The sequence below is a fragment of the Mauremys mutica genome, chromosome 3 (genome assembly GCF_020497125.1).
Source record: "Mauremys mutica isolate MM-2020 ecotype Southern chromosome 3, ASM2049712v1, whole genome shotgun sequence".
Lineage (NCBI taxonomy): Eukaryota > Metazoa > Chordata > Testudines > Geoemydidae > Mauremys > Mauremys mutica.
In genome coordinates, this window is record NC_059074.1 from 17,977,628 (window position 1) to 18,003,775 (window position 26,148).

Genomic DNA, 26,148 nt, shown 5'->3' on the forward strand with positions numbered 1-26,148 from the left:
CAGGCTAGTTTCCGGAATACATCCTTTCCCTACCACAGAAAGGCATATGCAGATGACTAGGCAGGGAAGCAAGGTTTTGCTACTCACTTTTTAAGATGAAATGCATGCAAAGACGTGTATGCCTTTCTATTACCAATCCACTTAGCTTTAGGCCAAGTCTCACTCACTGGGCGCGTGTAATCCCATTGAGGTTACATGTGGGAGTGGTAGGTTCCAACTCCATGGGTGCTTCGGGGCTGGAGCACCCACTGGAAAAAATGGTGGGTGCTGAGAACCCACGGACACCCTCCCCTTCCCCATTCCCAGCACCTTCCACCATCAGCCGTTCTGCAGCATGTGGGAGGTGCTGGAAAGAGTGAGGGCGGGCGTGCTCAGGGGGAGGAATGGGGCGGGCCCTGGGGCAGAGCCAGGAGTCAAGCACTCCCCAGCACAGTAGAAAGTTGGCACCTCTGGTGGGTGTAGAACAAGCAGGACCCCACCCATGACATCCTGTAAAGGCAAAGCGTGGTCTAGTCAGTCTGCACGTTACCGGAGGCAGTGTTTGTGCAGAGCGTAGAACAGAGCTCTGAGCCCAACGGGCACATTTGGATGCCTCCAAAATAGCACTAACAATGGTCAGAATGTTAAGGCCTGGAGCTTCGATTTTTGAAGCCACGTGTGAGAATCTGTTGCCCAATTCCCATTTACAAGAAGTGGGCACCCAAATCTCTTGGGCAGCTGTGAATGTCTCAGCCTGGATCCTTTAAGTTATCGGGTGATTTTAGATTTGGAAACTGAAGTAGAAACAGTTTGATTTTTAAAGGTGCTTAGCAGCCACAGTTTCTCCAAATTGGGAGCTGAAGGGAGCTCAGCACTGTAAACACTCTGGTCTCAAGTATACAAAATTAGCAGACAACGGAAACTGCGGCTTTTAAAGCCTCACCAGCTGTAAAAAGGTGAGGATTCTTGTTTACTTTCAAAAGCTTGTTCTGGAAGATTAAGCACGCAGTATTATGCATGAAATTGCATGATATGCCACATCTACCATTAATTAAAAACGTGTAATCCACCACATGGTCGTCTGCCCTCACATTGCTCTCTGTGGATAAGTTTACCAGATGAGGGATTTATGGTGGAGCAGTGGCTCTCAACCTTTTCAGACTAATGTACCCACTTTCAGGAATCTGATTTGCCGTGTGTACCCCAAGTTTCACCTCCTCACTTTAAAACGACTTGCTTACAACATCAGACATAAAAATGCAAACGTGTTAGACAAACTATTACTGAAAAATCGCTGGGTTTCTCATTGTTACCATATAATTATAAATTGATTGGAATATAAACATTGTACTTACATTTCAGTGTATAGCATATAGAGCATAAACAAGTTATTGTGTTGTATTTTAGTTTGTACTGACTTCGCTTGTGCTTTTTATGTAGCCTGTAGTAAAACTCGGCAAGTATCTAGATGAGTTGATGTAACCGCTGGAAGACCCCTGTGTACTCACAGGGATACGTGTGCCCCTGGTTGAGAACCGCTGGGGTAGAGGACTTGTGGTGAGTTTCATGGTCCGCAGAGAAAGTGACAAATAATCATCTTGTCTCAGACCCCACTCAAAGTCAACCTGGGTTTGATTTACCGCAAAGGCAATGGAGCCTTCTGAACCGGTTTTGTACTGGACATGGAATTTGTGCTGCAGACAGTCCACTATGTGAATGTGGGCAGCCACAAACCATGACACATATTGTTAAGAACTCAGATAACAAAATGACTCAACTTCCTGGAGGTCTTCACACCTTGAACATGACTGATAAGAATGCGGAGGCTTGGCCTGACTGGTTTGCATATGCTAAATAAAGTCAGTGTTTGGAATCACGCTGAATAGGGATGAGAGAAAGATCAAGGCAAAGATCGTGAGCAACTCTTGGGATGCCAAATTACCCTAGTCTGGAGGTTACCAGTGAGAGCTGTGCTTGGAAGCCTCCACTCCACCCATCACGGCATCCACGTTACCCTGACATCCATGCTCCTAAAATTCAGATCACAAATCCCACCAGTTCCTACTTCCTACCAGTGAATAAGTATTGCCCAGGATTCTGCAAGATTTATTCCTGCACTATTTTCAGTAAATCCCTAAATTCTAAAGACTCCAGCCACCTGCCCAAAATGAGTCAGGAAAAAAAAAAATTTCTACATTATCCAATTGGATACCATCCCGCTATACAAAAGCCCAGAGTAAGACACTGAACTAGCACCATACTCCAGAGATGAACACAATCTGGTTATAAACAGCTCAGGAGCAGCAATTCTCACTTGTGTTCAAACAGTGCCCATTCCCCATGTTAGTTTCTGAGAACAAGCTCTTCGTCTGTCATGTTCTTACAGTAAAGAGGTCACTTTGGCAGTGCTTTTTGAAAGACGGTATTAAGGCCTAGTCTACACTAGGAGGGTTTGCTATACCAGGAAAAGCATATTTCTGTTGGTATAACTGGGTCTATGCTAGGGCTTTTACCAGTATACAAATATCAAAAGAGTCATATCCTTAACCAATATTACTGTACCAGCAAATGTTTCAAGTATAGACCTGGCCTAAGGCTACTGAAGAGTTCCCAATGATACAGACCTACTAAGTTTCCTTCGCTGGGAAGCTCATGGATTAGTTTTTAAAAGATGACTTGCAATGTTTAAAATTGCATTTGTACTCTACTCCCTTTTTTTATTTTTAGGCGATATACACAGGTGAGTTAGTGTTGTTCTGTGCGTGTGTGGTCTTAAGAATTCTCTTTGAAATCCAAGGAACGTCCAGTCTAGTTTTGCTGGAGGTCTCAGATAACGAATATTGTGAGCTTCCATGTTTTAAAAGGGAAAGAGGCCGTTTGGTTCCTCTCCATTATGGGCATTAGCAGGCACTAGAGTTCACCAAGGGTCCATCTAAAGCTGCTTTTTGCTAACTACAAATTTCTGCCCATTAATCACTTGGCTCTCAGGCTTTGGCTACACTTACACTTCAAAGCGCTGCTGCGGCAGCGCTTTGAAGCGCTAAGTGTAGTCAAAGCGCCAGCGCAGGGAGAGAAATCTCTCCCAGCGCTGTCCGTACTCCACCTCCCTGTGGGGAATAACGGACAGCGCTGGGAGCCGTGCTCCCAGCGCTGGGGCTTTGACTACACTGGCGCTTTGCAGCGCTGCAATTTGCAGCGCTGGAGAGGGTGTGTTTTCACACCCTGCTGCAGCGCTGCAAATTTGTAAGTGTAGCCAAGCCCTCAGTGTTGTCTCTTGTGATGTTCTAGTTTTCTGGCTGAAATCTTCCCTGATAGACAAGATCTGTATTTCTACTGTAAACACGTGAAAAAGTGTTCTCGTTTTCTTTCCACGTTATAAAGCAGCAGCAGAAGGCACAAGCCTATTTCCCCTTTAGAAAGGAACCTTGGAGGTTTTCTCTCGCCTAGGATTTAAAAAGGTGGGTTAGAACATTTTAGCTGACACATTCCAAACACCTTTAAATCCTAGTTGAGACAAAACTTTTAGGCGGCTTTTTAAAATATTCCTCCCATGAAAGATTTTGCAGTGCTCCTAAGCAATAAGTGTCTCTATTTCTTGACCTCAAAGTGAGACAGCCCTATACAGTGCAAGCACATGCTCTCTGCATTGCAGTGGGTTTTGCAGAAATCCATTTCCTCACCAAGGTCTAGTTTTTGGAATTTAGCACATGTGCGTTGCTGAACTGGGGCCACTGTTGCTCATTAAACCCAACAGAGAGGAAGGTCTCACACAGAAAAACCTTACACACATGGTTGTAACTATAGGCAGTGGAGATGACAACTGAACCAAGCCTGTAGTGTACTACTATATCTATCCCCTGCTTGTTTTAATAAGTCCTCTTACAGGAAATGTGATGGTCAAACCTGATATGGACATATCTTTTGTGCAAGCAAGCATCAAGTAGTTATTCAGGATATTTACCTCTCAACGTAATGTCTTGCTAGGCTATAAAAACCTAGTCCCTGAGAATTATTTCAAACAGTGAAGATAAGAATTTAGGACAGGAGAAAAAATTATGTACAGTACCCAATGGTTTTAATTAAATTACTGACTGGGATGCCTCAACAAGTCCTCCAACACTGACTCTCTCTGTTCTTGGGCAATCTTTTAATTTTTCTAATTGGATACTGATGACAATTCCAAACCAAATGTCATTTTATCTGATCTCCTAATTCAGGATTTATCATAGATATTCAATGTCAAAATGTAACCAGACCAAAAAACATAGTTTACTACATACTCAAGGAGACATGGAAAGTCAGTTTGATATGCTACACACGCAACAGAAATTTCACGCATGCATACCACAGAGAAAAAAAATACATACATTTAAAGTATGTCAGGACTTGATTTTACATATAATTATGTCTTATGCTTTGCATTCAGGGTTTTAAATCTTGGATGCAAGAAGTCTTGGAGAACAGCATGAAGACCAGACAGGCAGTTATATACTTTGGGCTATTTAGATTAAATTAGAATAGAAGCTGTTGCACTGAACACTGCAAGACAAAGCTATTCATTATTTAAACATGGAACAAGCAGCTGTGTTCCATGCACAAATGACTCTGGTAGGGTTACAGCTAGGAAGCTCTATACACTCAAGTATCTCTCTTGAAAATTAACTTAAAGCCTAAGCACAAAGTCATGACTACAAAGTGTAAAATACGATGCATGGTTGCAAGATCAAGCACTCAAACATCAGGGAGCACCCAATTTTGAGGCTGCTCCAGCAAGGGTAGCTCTTAATGCATACCATAAAGGTATGCATGCTGTTTGCAGTTTACCTTTAACGTGAGAGCTGGCACCTCCATATGCAAAATCCTGGAATAGTTTTAAGAGCTATTTAACCATGAGGCAATCTGAATGACATACAAAACAGTAATAGCAGGCAGCACCACAGGAAAGAGAAATGCTGACTGTGAAACTCTAAGGAGATCTCCCCCTCACCCCCCAAGCACCGCCCTAACAAGGGTTCAGGTCTGAGTTCATAAAGACAAGTACCGTTCCTCATGAGCAAAGCCGCACGAGAACTCTGCTCCAGCAAAGCTCAACCGCGCAGAGCAGAAGCCTGAACATAAGCCCCTTTGCAGTTTAGGGCCCCCACAGAAAGGCTGCACTAATGGAAGCTGCCCTAGGGGATGTTAACCTTCAGTTAACCTGGAACCTAAACAAGTTCACACTGAAGTAATTGGCAAGATGGCCATGGCAGCTGACCAGAACCCTGGGGTTGCACTGTGTACCAGTTCTAGAGCTCACAAGATGCTTTGAAATAACCTGTAGGCTTGGTATCATTCATTTCTTTGGGACTTGTTTTCATATACAGTGCTATAGTGAAGATGCTACTTCGCTGATGAGAGAGCTTCTCCCATTGGTGTAGTTAATCCACCTCCCTGAGAAGCCCTCCAGTCTACACAGGGGGTTAGGTCAGTATAACTGCATTGCACAGAGGTGTATTTTTCACATCCCTGCGTGATGTACTTATACCGACATAGGTCTGTCGTGTAGACCTGGCCTTGGAAGGCTAGACTAGTGCATATTTCTGTGACGAAGACTAATGAAAAAAATAAAACAAGCTGCCTCTGCAATGAACATACACTTTACCTGGGTTGTGTCTTCCATCAGGCCTCTGATCTTCTCCACGACATCATTACGTCTGTGCTGCCGCAGTGCGCTGATGAGCTGAGCGAGACTGGCTTCAGGGCCTCGGATGGTCCAGTGCTGTAAGGCGGCATAGGCCCTTTCATGGTCTGCCGTGTACCCATTGGAGAAAGCCGCCATCTCACGGTCACTTGCATTGCTCAGGAATTGGTAGATATCTTTCCACTGGCTTCCAACCTGGGCTGCTACGAGCTTTAGAATGTCAATGCCTGTCAGACAGAAGCGGTGGAGATGAAACACAGCAGTTTCCAGCCTTTTATCAGTTAAATATCAAACTATTTATGTTTTGTACTAGCAGAAGGGTGGGTCTCTTCCAGCTAAGAGCTACATTTAACACCTTTTTAGGTCTTGCATTAGCAATAAAGGACGTTTATAATACTGGGCGGCATGCTACTTCCCAGTGGTTTGCTTGAACAACTCACCTTTGACACTGGTTATGTAAGTAAAGGGTGTAAAATACTCTCTGATGCAGAGACATCTTCTAAAATTAGCTACTGTGTTTGAGCAGTGGCTGATATTTAAAAGCTTCCTCATTGGTGGTTTCATTACATTATGATACCTGGCCACTAGCCCTTCACTTGCTGGTTTGATTTGGGGCAGGGGATGTTACACATTTCAGAGTGGATTCTGGTGAGAGGGGCACTTGTTATCCGGCCCTCTGCACTGCAATCTTATCTAGTTCATCCAGTAGTGATGAAATCCAGTTATGCATTGCATCACCAGTGCTACTCGGCTGAAACTGTCTATGGGTTGCTCTGGTGTGAAGAGATCCCTAGTAAAGAAGAGTGATTAAAGTTTTCTACAGCCCTGCACAAAAGCACTGCAGCTGTGACCCAACTACTGACTTGGGTGCGTGAGGGAAAATGATGTGTCACCTGAACTTTTCTTCACAAGTAACAGTAGCTTTCCCAAAATATTAAAACCCCATAACAGTGAGAGACTGTGCTAGCTACAACCATGTGTAAACTTCTGCTACACTGTGGAGACACTTGAAAGACTTGTGAAATACTTGAGGTTTAGGAGGCAAAAAGCACAACTCTGTTGTTACATGAAATACTTTACATAAAGTGATTCAAGTTTTCTATTAAAAAGTCTCTCCCTCCCTCCCGCCTTCCACCCACCAGGTCTCTCAAACCACTGAGCACAAGGGACTGTTAGAAAACTACCAACACAATATCCTCTCACTGTGAAACTTCAGAAGGGATATAATTAAAAGCCAAGTTCATCCATGTGGGGAGAAGGAATCAGCAAGTACAAACCTTCAGATACAAGTTACAAGACATTGTTTTGGAGCAAGAAAGGGGTTTTTTGTTTTTGTTTTGTTTTTTTAGGCAAGCAAGCTCAGGAAAAATCCAGCTTAAGCAGCCACACAAGGGATCCACACAACTGGTTTTCATACAAGCAGTTCTCAAGTTTTCACAGGGTGGGTCACATCTTGGGTTTCCTCATGAGCGGCTGCCCTTTCATTTCATGATCACACAGACCACTTCCCCACCCATTTGCAGTCACATAACATCTTTGGGGCAACCAAAGCAATAGCTTACAGAGAAATACTGAGAAGGTCTGGAATCTTTCCCAGTGAGATCAGATTTAACAGCCTTGGTAACGCAATTTTTAGACTAAGCAAAAACCCTAGTTACTGCATTTCTACACTCAGGACTGAAAATTCAAGCTACAAATTATGTAGTCAAATTATGTTAGCAAACATAAACCCATACATTTCTTAACCAGTATAAAAGTGAAATAGGCTTAAGAGACCATTCTACATAAACTGGTGAAAATTCACATTTAAATTATACCCTAGCCTAACAGAGCAGTTTTCAATATTTCAAGAAACAGGCACCATGTGTATTAAGCCAGTCTAAACTGGCATGTGACCCACTTTCCATTAATCATAGATATTGCCACCTCACATTTTAAATACCACACACTTATTCATATTCTCTCCCACAATAGTCAAATAGGGGAAAGATCCAGTATTATAAAATTTATGGGTGCCAAATTTAGTTTACCATAAATTGGATTAAGATCTGGAGGCTGTCCCCCAACACTGGACCTAGAATTCTCTTTGCAAAGTCTACTACATAACGTTTATGTACCATTTAGAAACTGGCCCCTCCCCTGGAACAATCACTATTTTAGAGGTAAAATCCTGGTGCTGCAATCCCTCACTCAGATGCTGAAGAGACACTGCAAGCACCTGTTCAGTGGTGAAATACTTGCACAAGTCTTTACACCATCTTTGCCAGCCCTACATTAACAAAACCCACGTGGACACGACCCATTGTAGCTGCAGGCAACCCCTGCAGTGGCACACAGTGTAGCATACCTACAGACGCTGCCGTGTTCCTGATGAAACATTAGCGACGCCGGCATGATTTTCATAAACCAATACCAGGGCGGGGTAGGGCAGCTGTGCTTGTAGGATCTACAGAAACCCACACTGGCTAGAAGCAGCCACCTTTGCAACAGCAGGGTTTAAATAAGGCCCTTTAAGCAAGGGCAAGCAGTCAGCAACTATTTAATGACTTAAAATATAGAGGCACAAAGGAAAGGTTAAAGGTATAGTCGCCGAGTTTCTAATCTGGCAGGGTGTGCTCCCCCAGGCCCTGCCCCCACTCCACCCCTTCCCCCAAGACTCCACCCCCACCCTGCTTCTTCCCATCCCCGCCCCTTCCCCACCAAGTTCCGCCCCCTCCTCCGAGCGCGCTGCACCCTCACTCCTTCCCAGTCCCCCCCAGCGCCTCCTGACACCGCGAAACAGCTGATCAACGGCAGGCGCTCAAAAGGAGATGGCGGCACTGATGGGGGGGCGGCTGCTGGCAGGCAGGAGGCACTGGGGGGAGGTTCTAGTAGGGGGGCTGCCGGTGGGTGCTCAGCACCCAGCATTTTTTCCCCCCGGGTATTCCAACCCCAGAGCACCCACGGAGTTGGCACCTATGGTTAAAGACCATATTTAGAAGTGTGAAGTGTTGTTGTAGCCGTGTCGGTCCGAGGATATTAGAGAGACAAGATGGGAGAGGTATTATGTTTTATACGCCCAACTTCTGTTGGTGAGAAACAAAAGCTTTCCAACTTGTACAGATCTGACCAGCTTTGTGTAAGCTTGAAATCTTGTCTCTCTCACCAACAGAAGTCGGGCCTGTAAAAGATAATACCTCACCCACCTCTTTCCCTCTAATATTTAGAATGTGTCACAGCACCATGTTTTAAAAGCTACGCGCCAGTGAGCTGCTTCTTAAGCTTATTATTAGGGCTGTCAAATTATTAAATATATAATCATAATTAACCGGAAGATTTAAAAAATAGCCATAATTAATCACAGTTTTAATCACACTAATAAACAATAGAATATTAATTTAAATTTATTATGGATGGTTTTCTACATTTTCCAATATATTGGTTTTAATTACAACACAGAATATAAAGTGTACAGTGCTCACTTTGTATTTTTTTTATTACAAATATATGCACTGTAAAAAAGAAACAAAAGAAATAGCATTTTTCAATTCACCTCATACCAGTACTGTAGTGCGATCTCCATCGTGAAAGTGCAACTTACAAATGTAGAACTATTGTCTTTTACATCACTGCACTCAAAAACAAAACAATGTAAAACTTTAGAGCTTACAAGTCAAAGCACGAAGGGGCATACGAATGTTTAGCATACCTGACACGTAAATACCTTGCAATGCCAGCTACAACAGTGCCATGCGAATGCCTGTTCTCACTTTCAGGTGAGATAAGTAAGAAGTGGACAGCATTATCTCCCATAAATGTAAACAAAGTTGTTTGTCTTAGCGATTGGCTGAACGAGAAGTAGGACTGAGTGGACTTGTATGAGGTGAATTGAAAAATAATTTGCTTTGCATTAATCACATGCATTAACTGCGATTAATTGTCAGCCCTATTTATAAGACCAACAATCAGCAAGATAGAAGGACTATTTCCATTTCTCTTGCCTCTACATAAGTGATGCTAGGAGGATTTGCTTTACCATCACCTTAGAGAAAGTTGCACAGTTCGTTGCTCAAAATAACCCAGAGACATGAAATGTCATGTTCGCAATCACTAGAGAAGAGTTCTGACAAACATTGTTGTACTTTAGAACTGTGTTCCATTATCCAAGTCACTATTTGTTTTTTTAAATGGTGGTGCTATGCAATTTCAGTTGCCAGACCGTACGTGGCACTTACAGGAAATGAGAAGCCAGAACAATCAAGTTAACAACTCCAAAATAACTAACTTTTCCAGTTAAGCGGAAGATCCGGTACCTCCTAATTTGGGATTAATAAATATACGATCACTACCATATTTACAACATGAAAACAAAACCTTTAACCACTAATTGGCTTTATCTTTCCCGTCCTGCCCAGGTAACATCCTCATGGAATAACCTTACACACAGCAAACTCCAGGGGCATCCAACCCATCTATAGCTGGAGATAAGTCTTCCTTAATGCTTTTGGTTAAAAACAAAAACAAACAAACCAGCAAGATATCAGGTTCAGAGGGAAAATAGTCTGTTTTAGAGGTTTAAGCAGAGGAAAAGCTCTTAGAGATCACTGAAAGCAACAATCAGTGCCAAGTATTGTGAATTCTTGTACTTTAGCCATGCCACTCAAGATCGCAAAGCTCCAGGATATGGCTAAAGTCACTCAGACATGTTTTAATCCTATTTTAATCTACTGTTCTCATAAACAGGGCTAAGATTTTGACATGGTTATTTTTAGTAAAAGTCACGGACTGGTCACGGGCAATAAACAAAAATTCACAGAAGCCGTGACCGGTCTGTGACCTTTGCTGCTGCAGCTCCATGGCTTCCCCTGCCACTGTGGTGGCTGGGAGTTGTGGGGTTCCACCTCTGCCCACGGTGGCTGGGAGCTGCAGGGTGACCATATTTCCTGAAGAGAAAATGGGACACCCCAAGCCGCTTGCCCGAGGTGTCCCCCTCTCCCTGCGTGAGGCTATCACCCGTCACTGGAACCTTGAGTGGAGGGGACCCCTCAGGTGTCTCTCTCCTATCCTAGAATCCTGAAGGGGGGCCCTGTCACCGGTGTTGCCTGTCGCTGGAACCCTGCCGGGGCCCCACTGGCTGCCAGCTCAAGAGTCCTGCAACCCTTGGGACTGAAGCAGAGAATGCCACAGAGGTCTCTCAAAGTCACCGATTCCGTGACTTCCATGATCACCGTGACATAAACGCAGCCTTAGTCATAAATAAAGGAAAAGCCCACACAACATTAGGATAAAATCTTTTCAAAACTTTTGGGACACAGTTTTCAACCCTGCTAAAAACAAATATAAGAGCCATTGTTATAAAAAGACACCATTAGTCTCAGAGGTGTTCCACCGCTACAGACCAGAAAGGATCAGCTAGCTGATATGGCACTAACCTAGGACTCAGGAGAGCTGGGTTCAAGTTCCCGCTCTGATAAGGACTTCCTGGATAACCCTGGACAAGTCACTTGGGAACTGAGGCCCAGTTCCCATCTGCAAAATGGGGATTGTAGCATTTCCCTAAGCCACAGAAGATGATGAGAGAGGAAACTAACTAGAAGATAAGGTGCTCAGATACTATGGTAATGAGGGCCATATAAGAATTTAAGATGACCTCAGACTGTTTAGCTGTACCAGCTGTAGACAAGTACTCCAAGTGCCACAGAATGAGGAATAAGTGCCCCAATTGCAACCAATATTAAACTTGGTGGAAGCTTTGCTAACAGCCTGCTGCTGTAAAAGGGAGTCATCCACAGAAGTAATGAAACATAATTGACATTTTATTGACCTGGAGTATTAGCTCTAGGGGTTCACATGTTAAAGCAGTACTCTGTTCTGATCTACCTGTGCCTATCCAGGCATATCAACTTCAAACCTCATTTTCTCACACGAGGAGGTGTGGGGCAGATCTCAGCTGGTGCCAGTTTACACAAAGCTATGCTATTTAGCTATTGTGTTCTTGAACAAGACTTTGCTAGGTTGAACATTTTGTACATTCATACTGATGTTCACAAGGTTAGTAAGCTTAATCACACAGTTTGCTAGTACTATATTAGTAATTCTATAAGCTATGCATGCTTATATCCTCTGGAGATGTCATTAACCTCTCAGATTAGGCTACAGCACCCTGTGCAGGGTTTAATGGTGTATAAAGCCTTTAGGAACAATTGTTCCACTGAAGAGCAAGTTGTGAAATTTCAGCCTTATGCGATACCCAAAGGCTTAGACATTGTGATTAAAAGCAAGTTTTGAAATCTTAGATCGCCCACATGCACTATATTGTGTGAACAAACAAGGAAAAGACAGACAGAAAGTACTAATTTGGCTTCAGTCAGCTAGAAGACCATTACGCCCACTGTTCTGAAAAATAAGATTAAAACTATTACATAACAAGTTACTGGTGCATGCTGCCAAGTTGAGATAAATATTATTTGAGCCATTTAGAGCAACTTAATTCACTTGTTATTTAAAAAAAAGTTTTTAATGCTCATAAGCCCAATCGTACCATCTTCATATTTCCAGAAAACGTACAAAATTAGCACTAAGCATAGAGGGTTATAGCTTCCTGTTTTAATAAGAACATGTAGTAAACAGTGATATTATTAGAACTGCTCATTCAAATGTTCACTCAGGTTTTGGATAGTAAAGAGTTTCCTACAGTGGTTACATACTAAAGACATAACTGAAGGTAGAATTCTGGTGTCTAACTCTGCATGCACCTTTTTCTGAAGAATTAGCATGTCCGTCTAGGTATGACCATCAGGAACAACATTCATCAGGTCCTTTCACTACCTTACAATCACTGACCCAGTTTTCAAACTGGGGTAACATTAGATTTGGTACTCTACATGGATGCCAGGCACCTGCAGCACCCACTGAATGCAATAGGATGGAGGGTGCTAAGCACTTTCGAGGTTTGCAATAAGAACTTTGACACACACTATTTAGCACTGACGCGATTAGGCTGGCCACAGGTTTTAACTCTTACCTAAGGCTAAACTAGCTATGTGTTTGCTAATAGTTTATTTAGGATTTCATCACTTCCCTCCCACTCCTTCTCCCAAGCCAAGCCCAATCATAGAATATCAGGGTTGGAAGAGACCTCAGGAGGTCATCTAGTCCAACCCCCTGCTCAGAGCAGAACCAATCCCCAGGCAGATTTTTGCCCCAGATGGCCCCCTCAAGGATTCAACTCTCAACCCTGGGTTTAGCAGGCCAATGCTCGAACCACTGAGCTATCCCTCCCATCAATGCCTTTGCCCTTCCCCCTTGCTGCTATCTTCTTCACAATGAGGTGAGAGGCAACAGAGTACAGGCTCTTTATTCTGTGGCAGATACCAGAGCACGTCACCCCAATCAATTCTTCTTTTAGTTTAGTTTCACGCTCATAGGAAGAGACTGGAACTAGAGCTGCATGGCCCTTATCGTGAAACCCAAGGCCATGCAAAATACCCCACTAGTCTTGGGTTCAGACCTGGAAACTAAGCTTGAAGTGTTATCTCTAAACATTTTCAGATCCACGACCTTTCGCATCCTCTGGAGAAGCGCACAGGTTATTTTTCTAAGGAGTCAAAGGGATTTAGAAATGGATCTTCCACTAAAAATTGAGCTGAGTTTTGCAATGAAAAATGCCAGATAATCGCAAAGTATTTCAGAGTTGGAAGGTCCCGAATCCTACAAAATGGGGCTTTTCAAGCAAGGCAGTTAAATTAGTATTTCATTGTTGTGACTGAATCGGAGCTGATCCAATGAAAGATATTACCTCACCCACAAAAACAACAGGAGGACTTGTGGCACCTTAGAGACTAACAAATTTATTTAAGCATAAAGCTTTTGTGGGCTACAGCCCACTTCATCAGCTGCATAGAATGGAACATATAGTAAGAAGATATATATACATACAGAGAACATGAAAAAGTGGAAGTAGCCATGACAACTGTAAGAGGCTAATTAATTAAGATGAGCTGTTATCAGCAGGAGAAAAAAACTTTTGTAGTGATAATTCCATGGCTGGGTCATTACACATATTGAATCTATTTCCCCATGTTAAATATCCTCAGACCTTCTTGTCAACTGTCTAAAATGGGTCATCTTGATTATCACTACAAAAGTTTTTTTCCTCCAATTAAGACCAATTAAGTACGTTTCAGCCATGGAATGAGTAACTGCTGCATTGAAACAAAATACAAGTTTAATTTAAGGAGAATGCTGAGCACACCAGAGTAAGGTAAGACTTGCAAAGATGTCTGGAGCAGCTGGAAAAACTTCCAGTTCACTATTCAAAGGTAAACAAATAAAGGAAAGACAGGTCAACCCGGTGAGACAGTGCTTACAGGCAAGCTACCTGAAGGGGAGTGCTGCTTTAGACAGAATGTAGAATCACCAAAACCAGGTACTGCATGGCTGGAGAATAACTTGAAAAGAGATTCTGACACAACTTCAACTCTGCATCATTCTATAGTGTCTTTTAATTAAATACGTTTGCAATGTTATTGTTGCTGTGTTGGTCTCCGGATATTAGAGAGAGAAGGTGGGTGAGGTATCAGAGTAGCAGCTGTGTTAGTCTGTATCCGCAAAAAGAACAGGAGTACTTGTGGCACCTTAGAGACTAAAATTTATTTGAGCATAAGCTTTTGTGGGCTACAGCCCACTTCATCAGATGCATAGAATGGAACATATAGTAAGAAGATATATATATGCAGAATGCCTTTGTGTTTTAATGACTCTCTTGATCTATTCTTGGACAAATCTTATCGGTCTCCCGTAAGTCTGGTTTTTCAGGTTGGAAGTCAACAGCGCCCTTTGTTGATTGTTCATGCTCAAGGCCAGCTGTACCACTGCAGCGTTTAATGTAGACCAGTGGTTCTCTACCTATTTATCATTGTGGGCCGCATATGTGGTCCATAATGTGTTACCCTAGATTGCAGTTTGAGAACCACAGCGCCCTCCCCCAAGACCTCTATGCCCAGCACCCCTTGCCCAGAGACCACTTCACAGAATGGGGGCAGGGAGCGGAGCCCTGGGAGCAGGGCTCAACAGCCCAACCCAGAACCCCGCCAGGCTGCCAGAAACCTGGACCCCAGGCAGTATAACTATGTAGTTTAGGGGTGTGGAATATCCACACCCCTGATTGACACAGGCTATGTCTACACCACGCATCCCAAGCCGCTACAGCCGTGCCGCTAAAAGGTGCGCAGTGTAGCCACTCTTTGTTGGCAGGAGAGAGAGCTCTCCCACTAATCAAATAAATCTAGCTCCAAAGAGAGGCGGAAGCTTTGTTGGCAGGAGAGCGTCTCTCACCAACAAAGTGCTGTCCACACTGGCGCTTTTAGTTGGTAAATCTTTGTCAGTCAGGGGTGTGTTTTTTTCCCCACACCTGAGCGACAAAAGTGTTACCAATGAAAGTGCAGCGTAGACAAAGCTAGAGTTATACAGACATAAGTCTGTAGTGTAGACCAGGGCTCAGGCACTTTCATTTTGGAGAGAGCTGCAGTAATACGAGATCAATTGTCTTTACATACATGCACCCATTCACGTCCACTGTAGGAAGTACAAAATGTTTACTTCTACATAGCTAAGCATTGCACTCAGTATTATAAGAACGCCCTACAAGAGTCAGCAGGCAGTCTACGCACAGCAGAGCTTTGTTTTTCCATTCCTGTGGAGACACGATTTTGGTGTTTTTAATGTTCTTTTCACACTGTTCAGGGCTGAGCTGTTCCTGTGACCTCAGTCTCGCCACAGGCCCTTCTTTCAACAGACAGGCCTACATCTGCCCTTCCCTCAGAATAAAATCCATTTTTCAGCCCACTTTTGACTGGACTGCCAGGTTACAGCATCTGGTTTTCCCCAATAGGCACTCTATTCCTTCACCTACACCTTTCCTCCCCACCACCCCCAAATATCCCGTGGATTCGCACGGAACACAGTTGCAAGCCTGAGCACTTATTTAAAATAGTGTTTTAACTATGACAGCACATCGAAAATTTACATTCACACCAAGCCATAATGTGTTAAATCCAAGCCACTTCCCAGGGCACCACAGACAGCATGTGTGTTTTAACAGGGGAACTGAAAAGCCCAAACATTTTTACACTCCAAGTAAAAAAAACAAACAAAACTGTTGAGGTGGAATTTTCACATTTGAACTAGTTTGGCTTTTGAGCCAAACTCTCTCCTCTGCTCCCCTCCACCCTCCGCACCCCAAAGAAGTTTCAGTTCTCAAAGGACAAACCAGGGGGAAGTTACAGGTGAACAAAATCCTGAGTTGAAACACTGGGACGGGAGTACAGGTGAAAGGATTTGGAGCCAGACAGTGCAGATGGCTGTGCGCCAACAGAAGATTTTACTTTGGAAAAAAGTTTTGCTATTAAACCTTCATATAGATTCATGATGTGCTGCCTGAGAGCATTATTAATTCACTAAGCCACTGAAGGAATTTCTCTTCTCAACCAAAAAAGCCTTGTAGGATGAGAAAGGGACTCATTTAAGATGCACATGGGAATTGTTCAGTAAGATGGGAAGTAATAACTTCCCTTATGACCAGTCAAGGAAAAAGTGTAGAGTCAATCATTGTGTGGTTAAGATTCATTGTACCCCAGGACACATAAGAGTGCAAGAATCAGTGGGGCTGTACTGCATTTCAGCCACTGTTCACCATCCCTGACCCCTCCGCACCACATTATCCACCACTGTCAGTGAATACTTAAGAATTATGCTTCCTCTATACTTTTCTCTGAAAAAAACCCTGTGTAGTCCACATCCGTTACTGTATAGGACTGACTTATCTAGTCATCCAGCTGGTTTTCATTGGTGCAGAAGAAAGTGCATATCCACCCACACAATACAAGCACCTTATGGAATTTTTACAGCTTGCACAGAATTAATCTTCACTGTAATTCTGGGCTATGGACTGGTAACTCAGAAGCTCAAACATGCCAACAGCAAATGCAGTATGAATCTACACACAACACAAAGGGACACTGCCAGGCCTGGGCTTTAAACTCCCCCATCACACCAACAAGTCGCCCCAAGACCACCACGCTGGATGAAGGAAAAAAAGCTTGGGGGGAAATTTTGGGCTAACTCAGCAGTGGCTATCAAATGGACAATCCCACCTCTACAAGAGAAATTAAACTCCTCTCTCCACTTACCTGTCAGCTCCTGCCCTGTTTCAATTTATGTGGGAGGTGAGATTCCTCTCAGATCTACCAGACTCCAGGTATAACATCTCCCTCTCTAGCCCACAGCTATTATCTTACCATGATGTGGCAAATCAAAGTAAAGCACATCCTCTCTCAAGGAGCTAGCTGAGTGCCTGCATGGCTAACACCTTAGAGAGGATGCCTCCAACGGGTGGGGCTGAGTTTTTTTTTAAATAAAGACCTGAGCTCACACAATACATGGATGCTGACCATGTTAAGTCACCCCATTGTCAGCCAAAATTTGGGGCTGTTTCTTTTGAAGAGTTCCTTCTGAAACCAGATGATTAGAAGAATCTGCCAGTGCTCAGTGGCAAATGGGATCTGCACATACTGCAGTACAGACAGATGTGTTGCACAGCAGGACCTGCTAAGTAACTAAGAACCAGTCTTGAGACATGCCAATAACAGTGCTTGAGAGCAAGGATTCCATGACAAATGGAATCAACCCCACATCTTTCTGATTATGTTTAAACTTTCTCCAAAGAAAACTGCCAACTTTTTTCTTCTGTTTGCACTTTAAGTCTGAATCCCAGAGGAAAACGAAGAGAAGCAACTCCTGGATGTTCCCTTCAGCATTTAGAGGCTATGCAGTTCAGGCAATGAATGTGGCAAAGGAAAGCGTAAGTGTATGGATGTGGTATTCAGTACATTTACATTTAAGAAAAGAGATCTCTCCCCACCTTTAAATACAGTCCATCCACATCCAATTTAACTAGATACTGTGCTCCTGAATTCAGGATTGCCCTAAAGTATACATAAACCACATCATTAAGGAACCAGTTTGGAAGGAGGTTACATATCCAACTATTTCGTACCCTAAGGAAGAAAAGGAGACTGCCATTTTGTAAACTACAGCTATTCTTTCAAAGGCCAACTCCATCTATGGTTATAATATTCAGCCATTCACATAAAGGTGGATTTAGTGTAGTCTGTATGGAAAGTTAGCAAATAATGCAAAAACGCTTGCCCTAATGCAACAGAGACAACAGGAGTGTTTTAAGGTCAAGAACATGATAGTGCAGCTGCATTGATACTATTTGGATGCATGAAACACATACTTGCTTGTTTCTGTGTTTTCAAGTTCCATATCACTATTCCTCCTCCAGTAAGCTAGCAGGCTGCTAGAAATTTCATGTAAGTTGGGCCACAGGGTAGAAGATGAAAGACTTTTGGGGAAAGAGGACCCTTTGCTTTCCTCGTTTCAACATTAAATGTAGTCCACTGTTTCAAACTAACCTTTCAAAGGTTACCTGTTGCTGTAGGAAGTTTACTGGTAAAATGCATACAAGAGTATTCTCACAAAAACACACACTCCTATGGCACTGAACTGACTTCTTCCCTGCCTTGAAGAGACTGCAATTTTAACAGTCTTGGGGAGGAAAACGTAATAAAAGCAGAGCTATTGACCACTGTATGTGGCACACATCTGGTAAGATCCAAGGGCTCTGTGTTTGGACTATAGTGTAAGGTTAATTAAGGAAATGAGGCCAGGCAACACAGTAAGGGATAACTGCTAGCAAGTGGTGTAAGGTTACCCAGGAGACAAGAGGCTGTACTGCTTGCCATATAACTGCTGAGATGCCAGACACCTACAGTATGTCTACCCTGCTGCTGGGAGCGCGCCCAACAGCCCAGGTAGACACATGCCTAAACTACCATGCTAAAAATAGCAGTGTGGATGTTGCGGTATAGCCAGCCAAGTATGGATGTGAGGGAGAGGGGAGGGGTTTGGCAAACTTGTACTTGGGCAGCTAGCCTGTGCAGCGACACACACCCCGCTATCTTTAGCATGCTAGCTCACACAAAGCTAGCGTGTCTGTCGACCATCCCGGCCACGAGAGACGTTCCCAACGGCAGTACGGACACACCACTAGTGTCAGCTGAAGACTGAGGGAAGTTCTCTTGATGCGCAGCATTTACAGCTGAAGAGGCAGAGTCCAGTTTCTTAAAATGGAAACAAGAGCAGGATTCCTGCATGGTTAGTGCAAGGTTGAGGTACTTTCAATGACCACAAGTGAGGCGATACTATCCAAGCAGGAAATGAAAAAATTTACAGCACAAAGCAAGGGACACTTCAGCTAAAGCAAACTGGGTGTTGGGACCCTTCAGGGGGTCGCGAGGTCATTAAATGGGGGGGTCATGAGCTGTCAACCTCCACCCCAAACCCTGCTTGCCCCCAGCATTTAGAATGGTGTTAAATCTGTTAAAAAGCCTTAATTTATGGAGGCGGCCGCACTCAGAGGCTTGTGATGTGAAAGGGGTCGCCATTAAAAAAGGCTGAGACCCACTGAGCTAAAGCACAAGTAGGAGAACCAGAATGGAGAGAACCTGGGATTTCATAGAGCTATGATTTCATTACTCATCTAGTTTAAAGAAAGACAGCCAAAGCTTTGCAGACCAAAGAGACATCTGCAAATCATTAAGTTGCAGTTGCCAGAGTAGCAACTGCTTTCAAAGCAGCTCTCCGTTTCTCTCGTCTATTTTGGCGGGTAGACAGACATTAATCCCTGTTCTCAGATACTGCCTGCCAGAGACATATTGAGATTTACATGTATCCACAAAGGGCTGTTCCTTCACAGACATAACTTCAAGTGCTATATTTTGCCATTTGTGTCTATGCCCTTTAGTGAGCTGCTCCAGACTGTCTGTCAGCAGGTCTCTGAAGAGTATAACCTCGCTCTTGTACAAGAGACCATCGGGTCACTCAAAAAAAAAAAAAAATCCAGATACCTCCCATACAGTTTGTGGTTCATCAGGTCCCTTTAATACTCCACCGACAAAACGTATGGTAACTGCAAGAAAAGATTACGGCTTTACGTATGTGCACTGGCACTTGTTCGGTGGCCAAATCCCACTTATTCACATGAGTAGCCACAGAAGTCAATGTGACCGAGTCAACAGCCAGAATTAAGCCTTGTAATTCTATTAATTCAGATGACCAACCTGTCGGGTAAGCTCAGTGACAAGTGTCGCACTAGCATGGCTTGAAACCAAAGCATTAGTACGACTGACTAATGTTTACAGCTAAGATGCTAACTATTCATAGTAGCGTTTCCACTAGCAACCTAATTAGTCCGAAATATACTGTTACCTGAATTTTACAGGTAAGCTCCTCCAGGCAGGGCCTGTACCATTATCATCCTGGTAAGGCACCAAACCAACCACTGGGGATGTATACAGCAAAATCAAGCCAGCAATAGAGTTTATGCACTTGCTGCCACTCTGTTAAGCCCGGGCCCAAATCTAAGGGATGAGAATGATTTCCCCCTTCACAGAATACTTTTGGACCCAGGAAGAAGAGTGTATTTTGGAGACAGTAAAAGCAATTTTACTTTGATGGCAAAAAAGGCATAATATGCCCTGATTTTACTTAGTCTGTATATCTGCCTTTTAAAAGCCAATGACAAATCTACAATGGCATAAGAATCCCCGTGCAAAGTGCACTTTTAATTAGGCATGTTGACATGCACTGACAATAGCAGTTATATTTGTATCACTCTTCAAAATGTTGACAAGATAAGAAAAGAAGATAAGAACGGCCGTACCAGGTCAGACCAAAGGTCCATCTAGCCCAGTATCTGTCTACCGACAGTGGCCAATGCCAGGTGCCCCAGAGGGAGTGAACCTAACAGGCAACGATCAAGTGATCTCTCTCCTGCCATCCATCTCCATCCTCTGACGAACAGAGGCTAGGGACACCATTCTTTACCCATCCTGCTAACAGCCATTTATGGACTTAGCCACCATGAATTTATACAGTTCCCTTTTAAACATTGTTATAGTGCTAGCCTTCACAACCTCCTCAGGTAAGGAGTTCCACAAGTTGACTGTGCACTGTGTGAAGAAGAACTTCCTTTTATTTGTTTTAAACCTGCTGCCTATTAATTTCATTTGGTGACCCCTAGTTCTTGTATTATGGGAATAAGTAAATAACTTTTCCTTATCCACTTTCTCCACATCACTCATGATTTTGTATACCTCTATCATATCCCCCCTTAGTCTCCTCTTTTCCAAGTACATTTTAAGTACAGGTGTGATCTGATTAGGCAACTATGGAGAAATGGCACTTACTCTGATCTGATCCCTTTCCAGCCTGCTTACACAGGGAACAGATTTCACGCCAAAGCACTGTCAAGCCAGCAGAGCGATGAACAAGCAAGCAGGATGCTATTCTGGCTCACTATATCAAAGGAAACGCTATCCAAGTCTGAACTACAGAAATGTTATTCCTGGTTTGTGCTACACCAGGAAGAACCCAGCTTGACTTTCAGATCCCAGCTTGAGTTTGCAGGGCTGGCAATTAAGAAAAAAAACATTTATACTTGATAGTGGTTCACATGAGATAATAATTAAAAATATGGAATGCCAATATACCAGATCACACACTGTTACGACTGTGGAGCAGCTGGGCCAAAACTGAGTGGCACTGAAACCTTGTGTGGCTGGTCCCAATCCCCAGAGTGGGGAGCACAGGCCCAGCCCTCTGGGACAGGAGCTACTGCTGTGGGGTGGGCTAACTTTCCAATCCCCTCCCTCCAAGGGCCTCCCCTCCGCACCAGGCCAAGATTAGGGTTGCGATGCCAGGGTGGATGGAGCATACATACAATTGTGGATTGCAAAAAACACAAAATGCAGTTGGAGCGTCATCTTAGTAAAAAGTTTGGGAAACACTGATCTAATGATCTGAGCACAGAACCGGGAGCCAGGAACAGGAGAGTTCTTTCCAGGCCTCGCTCTGATACTAACCAGCTGCCAGGCGTTGGGCAAACAAAACCATCTGCCTGTCTCCTTGTATCTGTTCCCTAAAATGGAGAGTACTTAACTCTGAAGGGACTTGTAAGGATAAAGACTTTAAAAAACACTTCATTGTCTAAGTGCTGGAAAAAGCACCCTGCAGTAATTGGATTAAAGGATTTTTAAAAAGACAGCTGCTAACAAAGCTACTGAATCTTATACAACTCTTTTCTTACCATTTTAATGAAGCCCCTGAGTTGGAGTGTTGCACATCTAATTTATCCTTATTTATAGAACCTACTATGGCAGTTTCTCCATAGCACCGAAGTCTCAATACTCCTGTGACGTAGGGAAGCGCTATAATTAAAGAAACTGAGGCATAATTAAGCAGTTGGCCCAAGATCAGACAGGAAACAGAACCCTGGGCTCTTATGTCTGTCTTGTTCCATAATCAGAAGGCAATCTTTCTTCCCTTGCGCAGAGAATTGGATTTAACTTTGTATAACTGGTTTTAAGATCTGCAGCTAAAGACTGTGTATATAGTATCTAGACTCTCTTGGTGCAGTCTAGATATTGATCTATTTTGATTTTTTCCCCACAATACTCCTTTAATCTTTGCAAGTACATCAATCCCTATCATCCACCACTCCAAAAACAGTACAGCTTGCAAAACCCTCGACAAAAATAGAGAAGTGACGCATATCTTGTGTGGTCCAGATCTTGCAAACGTCAAGTTCTGCACTGAATTTTACAAAGCAAAATTGTAGCTTTGTATAACACACAACATAGCTACACAAGACTTAGACCATCACAACGCTCAACACAATTCAGACCATTAAAACAATCTTATTGTCTGGGACAACCTAGGTTTATAAACTAGTGAAAAGCAATTGTTAGCCAGACAGACTTTAACTTTAGCTAACCTTGAGGTGCAGTGACCTACTGTCATGCCCATCTTGAGGCTGAAAATGGGAACAAAAGCTCTCTGCCTCACTCTTCTGCCACTCAGTGCTGTTTACAAGAAATGGAAGACCCATACCCGTGGCTTGTTACTTTGAGGTGCCAGTGAAGGCATTTATCCTTGTCACTTGGGCCTCACCCTCATGCACTCCTCCTAAAATGCTGTCTATGCTTCCCTACAAGATGTAGCATGGGATGCACCTGCTGTTACTCTTGAAATACCAAATAAAATAAGGAGAGATAGGAGGCTACTTTTCAGCCTCTTGTGTTTTAATGGCAGATCAGCAGCTGACCACTGAGGGACAGAATCATAAGTTAGTTTTAGAAAAACCCTACACTGGATCCAAAAAAAAATCTGGCCAGACACCCAATTCTGATATGTGGAAAGGACTGGTTATGTGAACCTGGAAAAGTCATTTTTCAGTCCTGGTCCAGCTGAGACTGGACAATCTATAGTTTCATCATTAGCCTTCTCTTTTACCAGGCCTTTCGTGGAATAACTGATAGTTCTTCCAAGGCACAGCAGAAGATCAAAAGTGATGGGGCATTTAACACTGGCAAAATTTATGAATAGAGTGATGGTACTGCAAATAAAGACTATATCTGCTTCCTTCCCTTCTATCAGCCATTGAGCTGTCTGATTTTAAGTAACATGGGGGTGGCTGTATTTAACGGGACCTGAAGGGGCTGAGTGAGCTAGAGTCCCCCTCTTCCCTCCCAGCATGCTCGGCCCGTTCCCGGCTCTTTCCACCACGTTTCTGTGATGCCTGTTATATCAATATCTTCATTTAATACCAGGCACTCAAATTCACTCATCTTAGTATTTAAACTTCTAGCATTTGAATACAAGCATATGAGTGGAGTCGTGCAAATCCATGGATCGGATGCAGATACAAATTTTGAATCTGTGCAGGGCTCTAAATATAGGATCTCAAAGGCAGGAAAGTAGTTGTCCGCAGCTCATAGCCTATGAGGCTGCTTCCCTGCCTTTGAGAGCCTATATTCCTTCTCCTTCCCCCTCTCGCCCCATACAGAGGGAGAGAAGGTGATAGATCAAGACAGGCAGCAAAATCCCTCATGCTCCTATCACCACAGTTTAGGCAGCCAAACAATTTAGGAAACCTCTCCTGACTTCAATGCCGTACCAGGTAAGTTGGAGAATGAGGCAGCTGCTTCTGCAAAGTAAGTCAGGAAGCCATACACAGAAGCAGTCAAAGGATGGGTGACACAGAAGATGTTTCCTCTCCCTCCATTTCTGGAGAAAACAGAAGACCGAGTGGAGAAAATGGAAGGGAAGCAGACAGAGGGGGAAGAAGCTGGAGGGAAATGTGTAACCAAAGGAGGAATATTTAGTGAGGATCAGGAATGTGGGCTGAAGATTTGGCTTGCTGTTGATGGACACAGTAGGGTAGAAACTTATGACTGACTCACTGAACATGATGGTTGCAGATCAATGGCATCTGCAACCAATATTTTTAACAGGGAAGAGGCCTTGAGGAGTTCTGCAGGTAATTAATGGAGAAAGCAAGGGACACTATTCCCTGTATAACTGCTGCATTCCACCTGCAGTTAATTTCTCGGTTGCTATTACTCACCATGCCCATTGCAGTAGTAGATCCACTTCTCTCTGTTCTGGGTTGGAGTAACAGATTTTGTCAGAGCAGCCTTTTCCACAATAGCACTGGGATCTTGCCGAGGACCCTTCTTCAGAGTCCGTGAGCTTTTCCGAATGCTGCACACAACTATAACCACGAGAACTAGCAGCAGAAACAGGACAATCATCCACGGTAAGTGTTCATTGATATCAAAATGCTTGTGGGCGTTCTGGCGTGGCGGTCCTCTCTTGGGGGGCACATAGGGGATGCTCGACTTTTCACCGCTTGTCATCTCCAATGCTGGCTGCAGTTTCGGAACTGACTGGCTGTGTTTGTGGTAATAATTTTGCTGGTGATTGGTAGCCCTGGAGTTTGAGATAGTCACGTTGACACCATCCGTCTCATTATCTGAGGTTTCATTGTAAATGTCTGTTGGGTCGATCGTGCCGTTGTACACATTTGGTCTATGAGAGGCAGCAAAGCTGGAAACTGAAGTGTTGACACCTGTGAACAACAGAGAAATTGAGGACCATGGGGGGGGGGGGGGCGCGGGGAGAGGGTGTTTCTTTTTTTTTAATCTTAAGCCACACAAAGACCCCACAATTGGAATAGTCATAGCATGCTTCCTTTCAAAGTGCAAAAACACAGACTTTGAGGGGCTTCTACTTGTCTAGGACATTGAGATTCAGTTTTAACCAACCACGTAAGAAATAAGACCACCACAAAGTTTGTGTCTTACACACCAATCCGCTCACCTTCTCTCTAATTACTTTGGCTTACTTTGTTAGACATTGGATTTGTGGCAACTCCTCATTAAAGACTGCTGGGTGATTAGAGGGATGTTGTCAATTTATATTCAGCCCAAGTTTCAGACTGTTTTTTAGAAACGAAACCATGCAGCTTTTACAGAGTTCAAGGTCAACAGGAAAGCTTCTAAACCACTAATGTGCTCTCCCATAACGTTTGTAACCCAAATATTGCAGTAGTTAAAATTAAGCTGAAACCGACTTAACTGATTTTGGTAAGAGAAATGCAGAAAGTAAAACAATATAAGTAGCTGCAGGAAAATTATCCATTTCAGGAGCCTAGTTGTTCTTATGAGAGGCTTGAGGTTCCTTGTCCACAAAGTATGACTTTTAAATTGAGTATGTTCCTTTTAGGTGTATTTTCCTTACCCATCTCTCAGTTATTTTTATATCATGAATAGATTTATGCATTAGTGGTAGCTCTCAAGTTTTAGTCAATGTTATGACTTAAAAGCCTTGTAAAAGAAGAGCAAAGACTAGCATAGCAGGGACTGTAGAGTACTCACAAGGCTAGTATTCCTGAGATTGTTTCTATTCCCACTCCTGCCAGTGACTGGCTGTAACTTTTTGTAGTCATTTAAACTCAGCCTCAGTTTGTCTGCAAACTGGATATGAATCTTGTCCACACATGAGAGCTACAAATTAAAATCTTAGTAATTACTAAAGATTCAACCAGAGAGAAAATGTAAACATAATGGACGAGGTTTGAGTGTGACAAGAAATTTGGAGTGCCTCAATATGAGAATGCCCAATTTCAGACCCGTTAATGAGGCCTAATTCAGGCAGCACTGAGCACCTACCCTCTAAATATCAGGCCCCTTTAAGACATCTCAAATTGAGCACCCCAACCACTGACACCCCAAAAAATAATCGCTTCTGAAAAGTCTCAGCTAAACGCATTCCGAGTTTAGTTTTTTTGTATACTGCTCAGCTTTATTCTGCTAAGTCACAGAGGAATTCTTTTGTATGTAGTCAAATGAGAACTATTTGATAGAGATTGGGAGCATTTTCTATTTTTGATCATGTTAAAGCAAGTAGAGTTGGTACAAATTGTACATTTTCCCCACCAGCAATGGCTTGTGGAAACCTTAAATATAAAAAATAAGATTTAATATAAGGATGTTTCACTCCAGATTTAATAGAAATGCCCAAACAGCTCATCTTAAGGTAAGCCA

General features: G+C 43.3%; 1 protein-coding gene across 1 annotated transcript in view; it reads right to left on the reverse strand.

Annotated features, from left to right (window-relative positions):
* The window catches only part of TNFRSF21 (TNF receptor superfamily member 21), a 63,657-nt gene that overhangs the window by 19,201 nt on the left and 18,308 nt on the right, over positions 1-26,148 (reverse strand). The window contains exons 3-4 of the mRNA XM_045010984.1: positions 24,168-24,671; positions 5,621-5,886 (exon numbers count right to left, since the gene is read on the reverse strand). Coding sequence (XP_044866919.1) covers positions 5,621-5,886; positions 24,168-24,671 — 770 coding nt within the window. The remainder of the gene's footprint in view (positions 1-5,620; positions 5,887-24,167; positions 24,672-26,148) is intronic.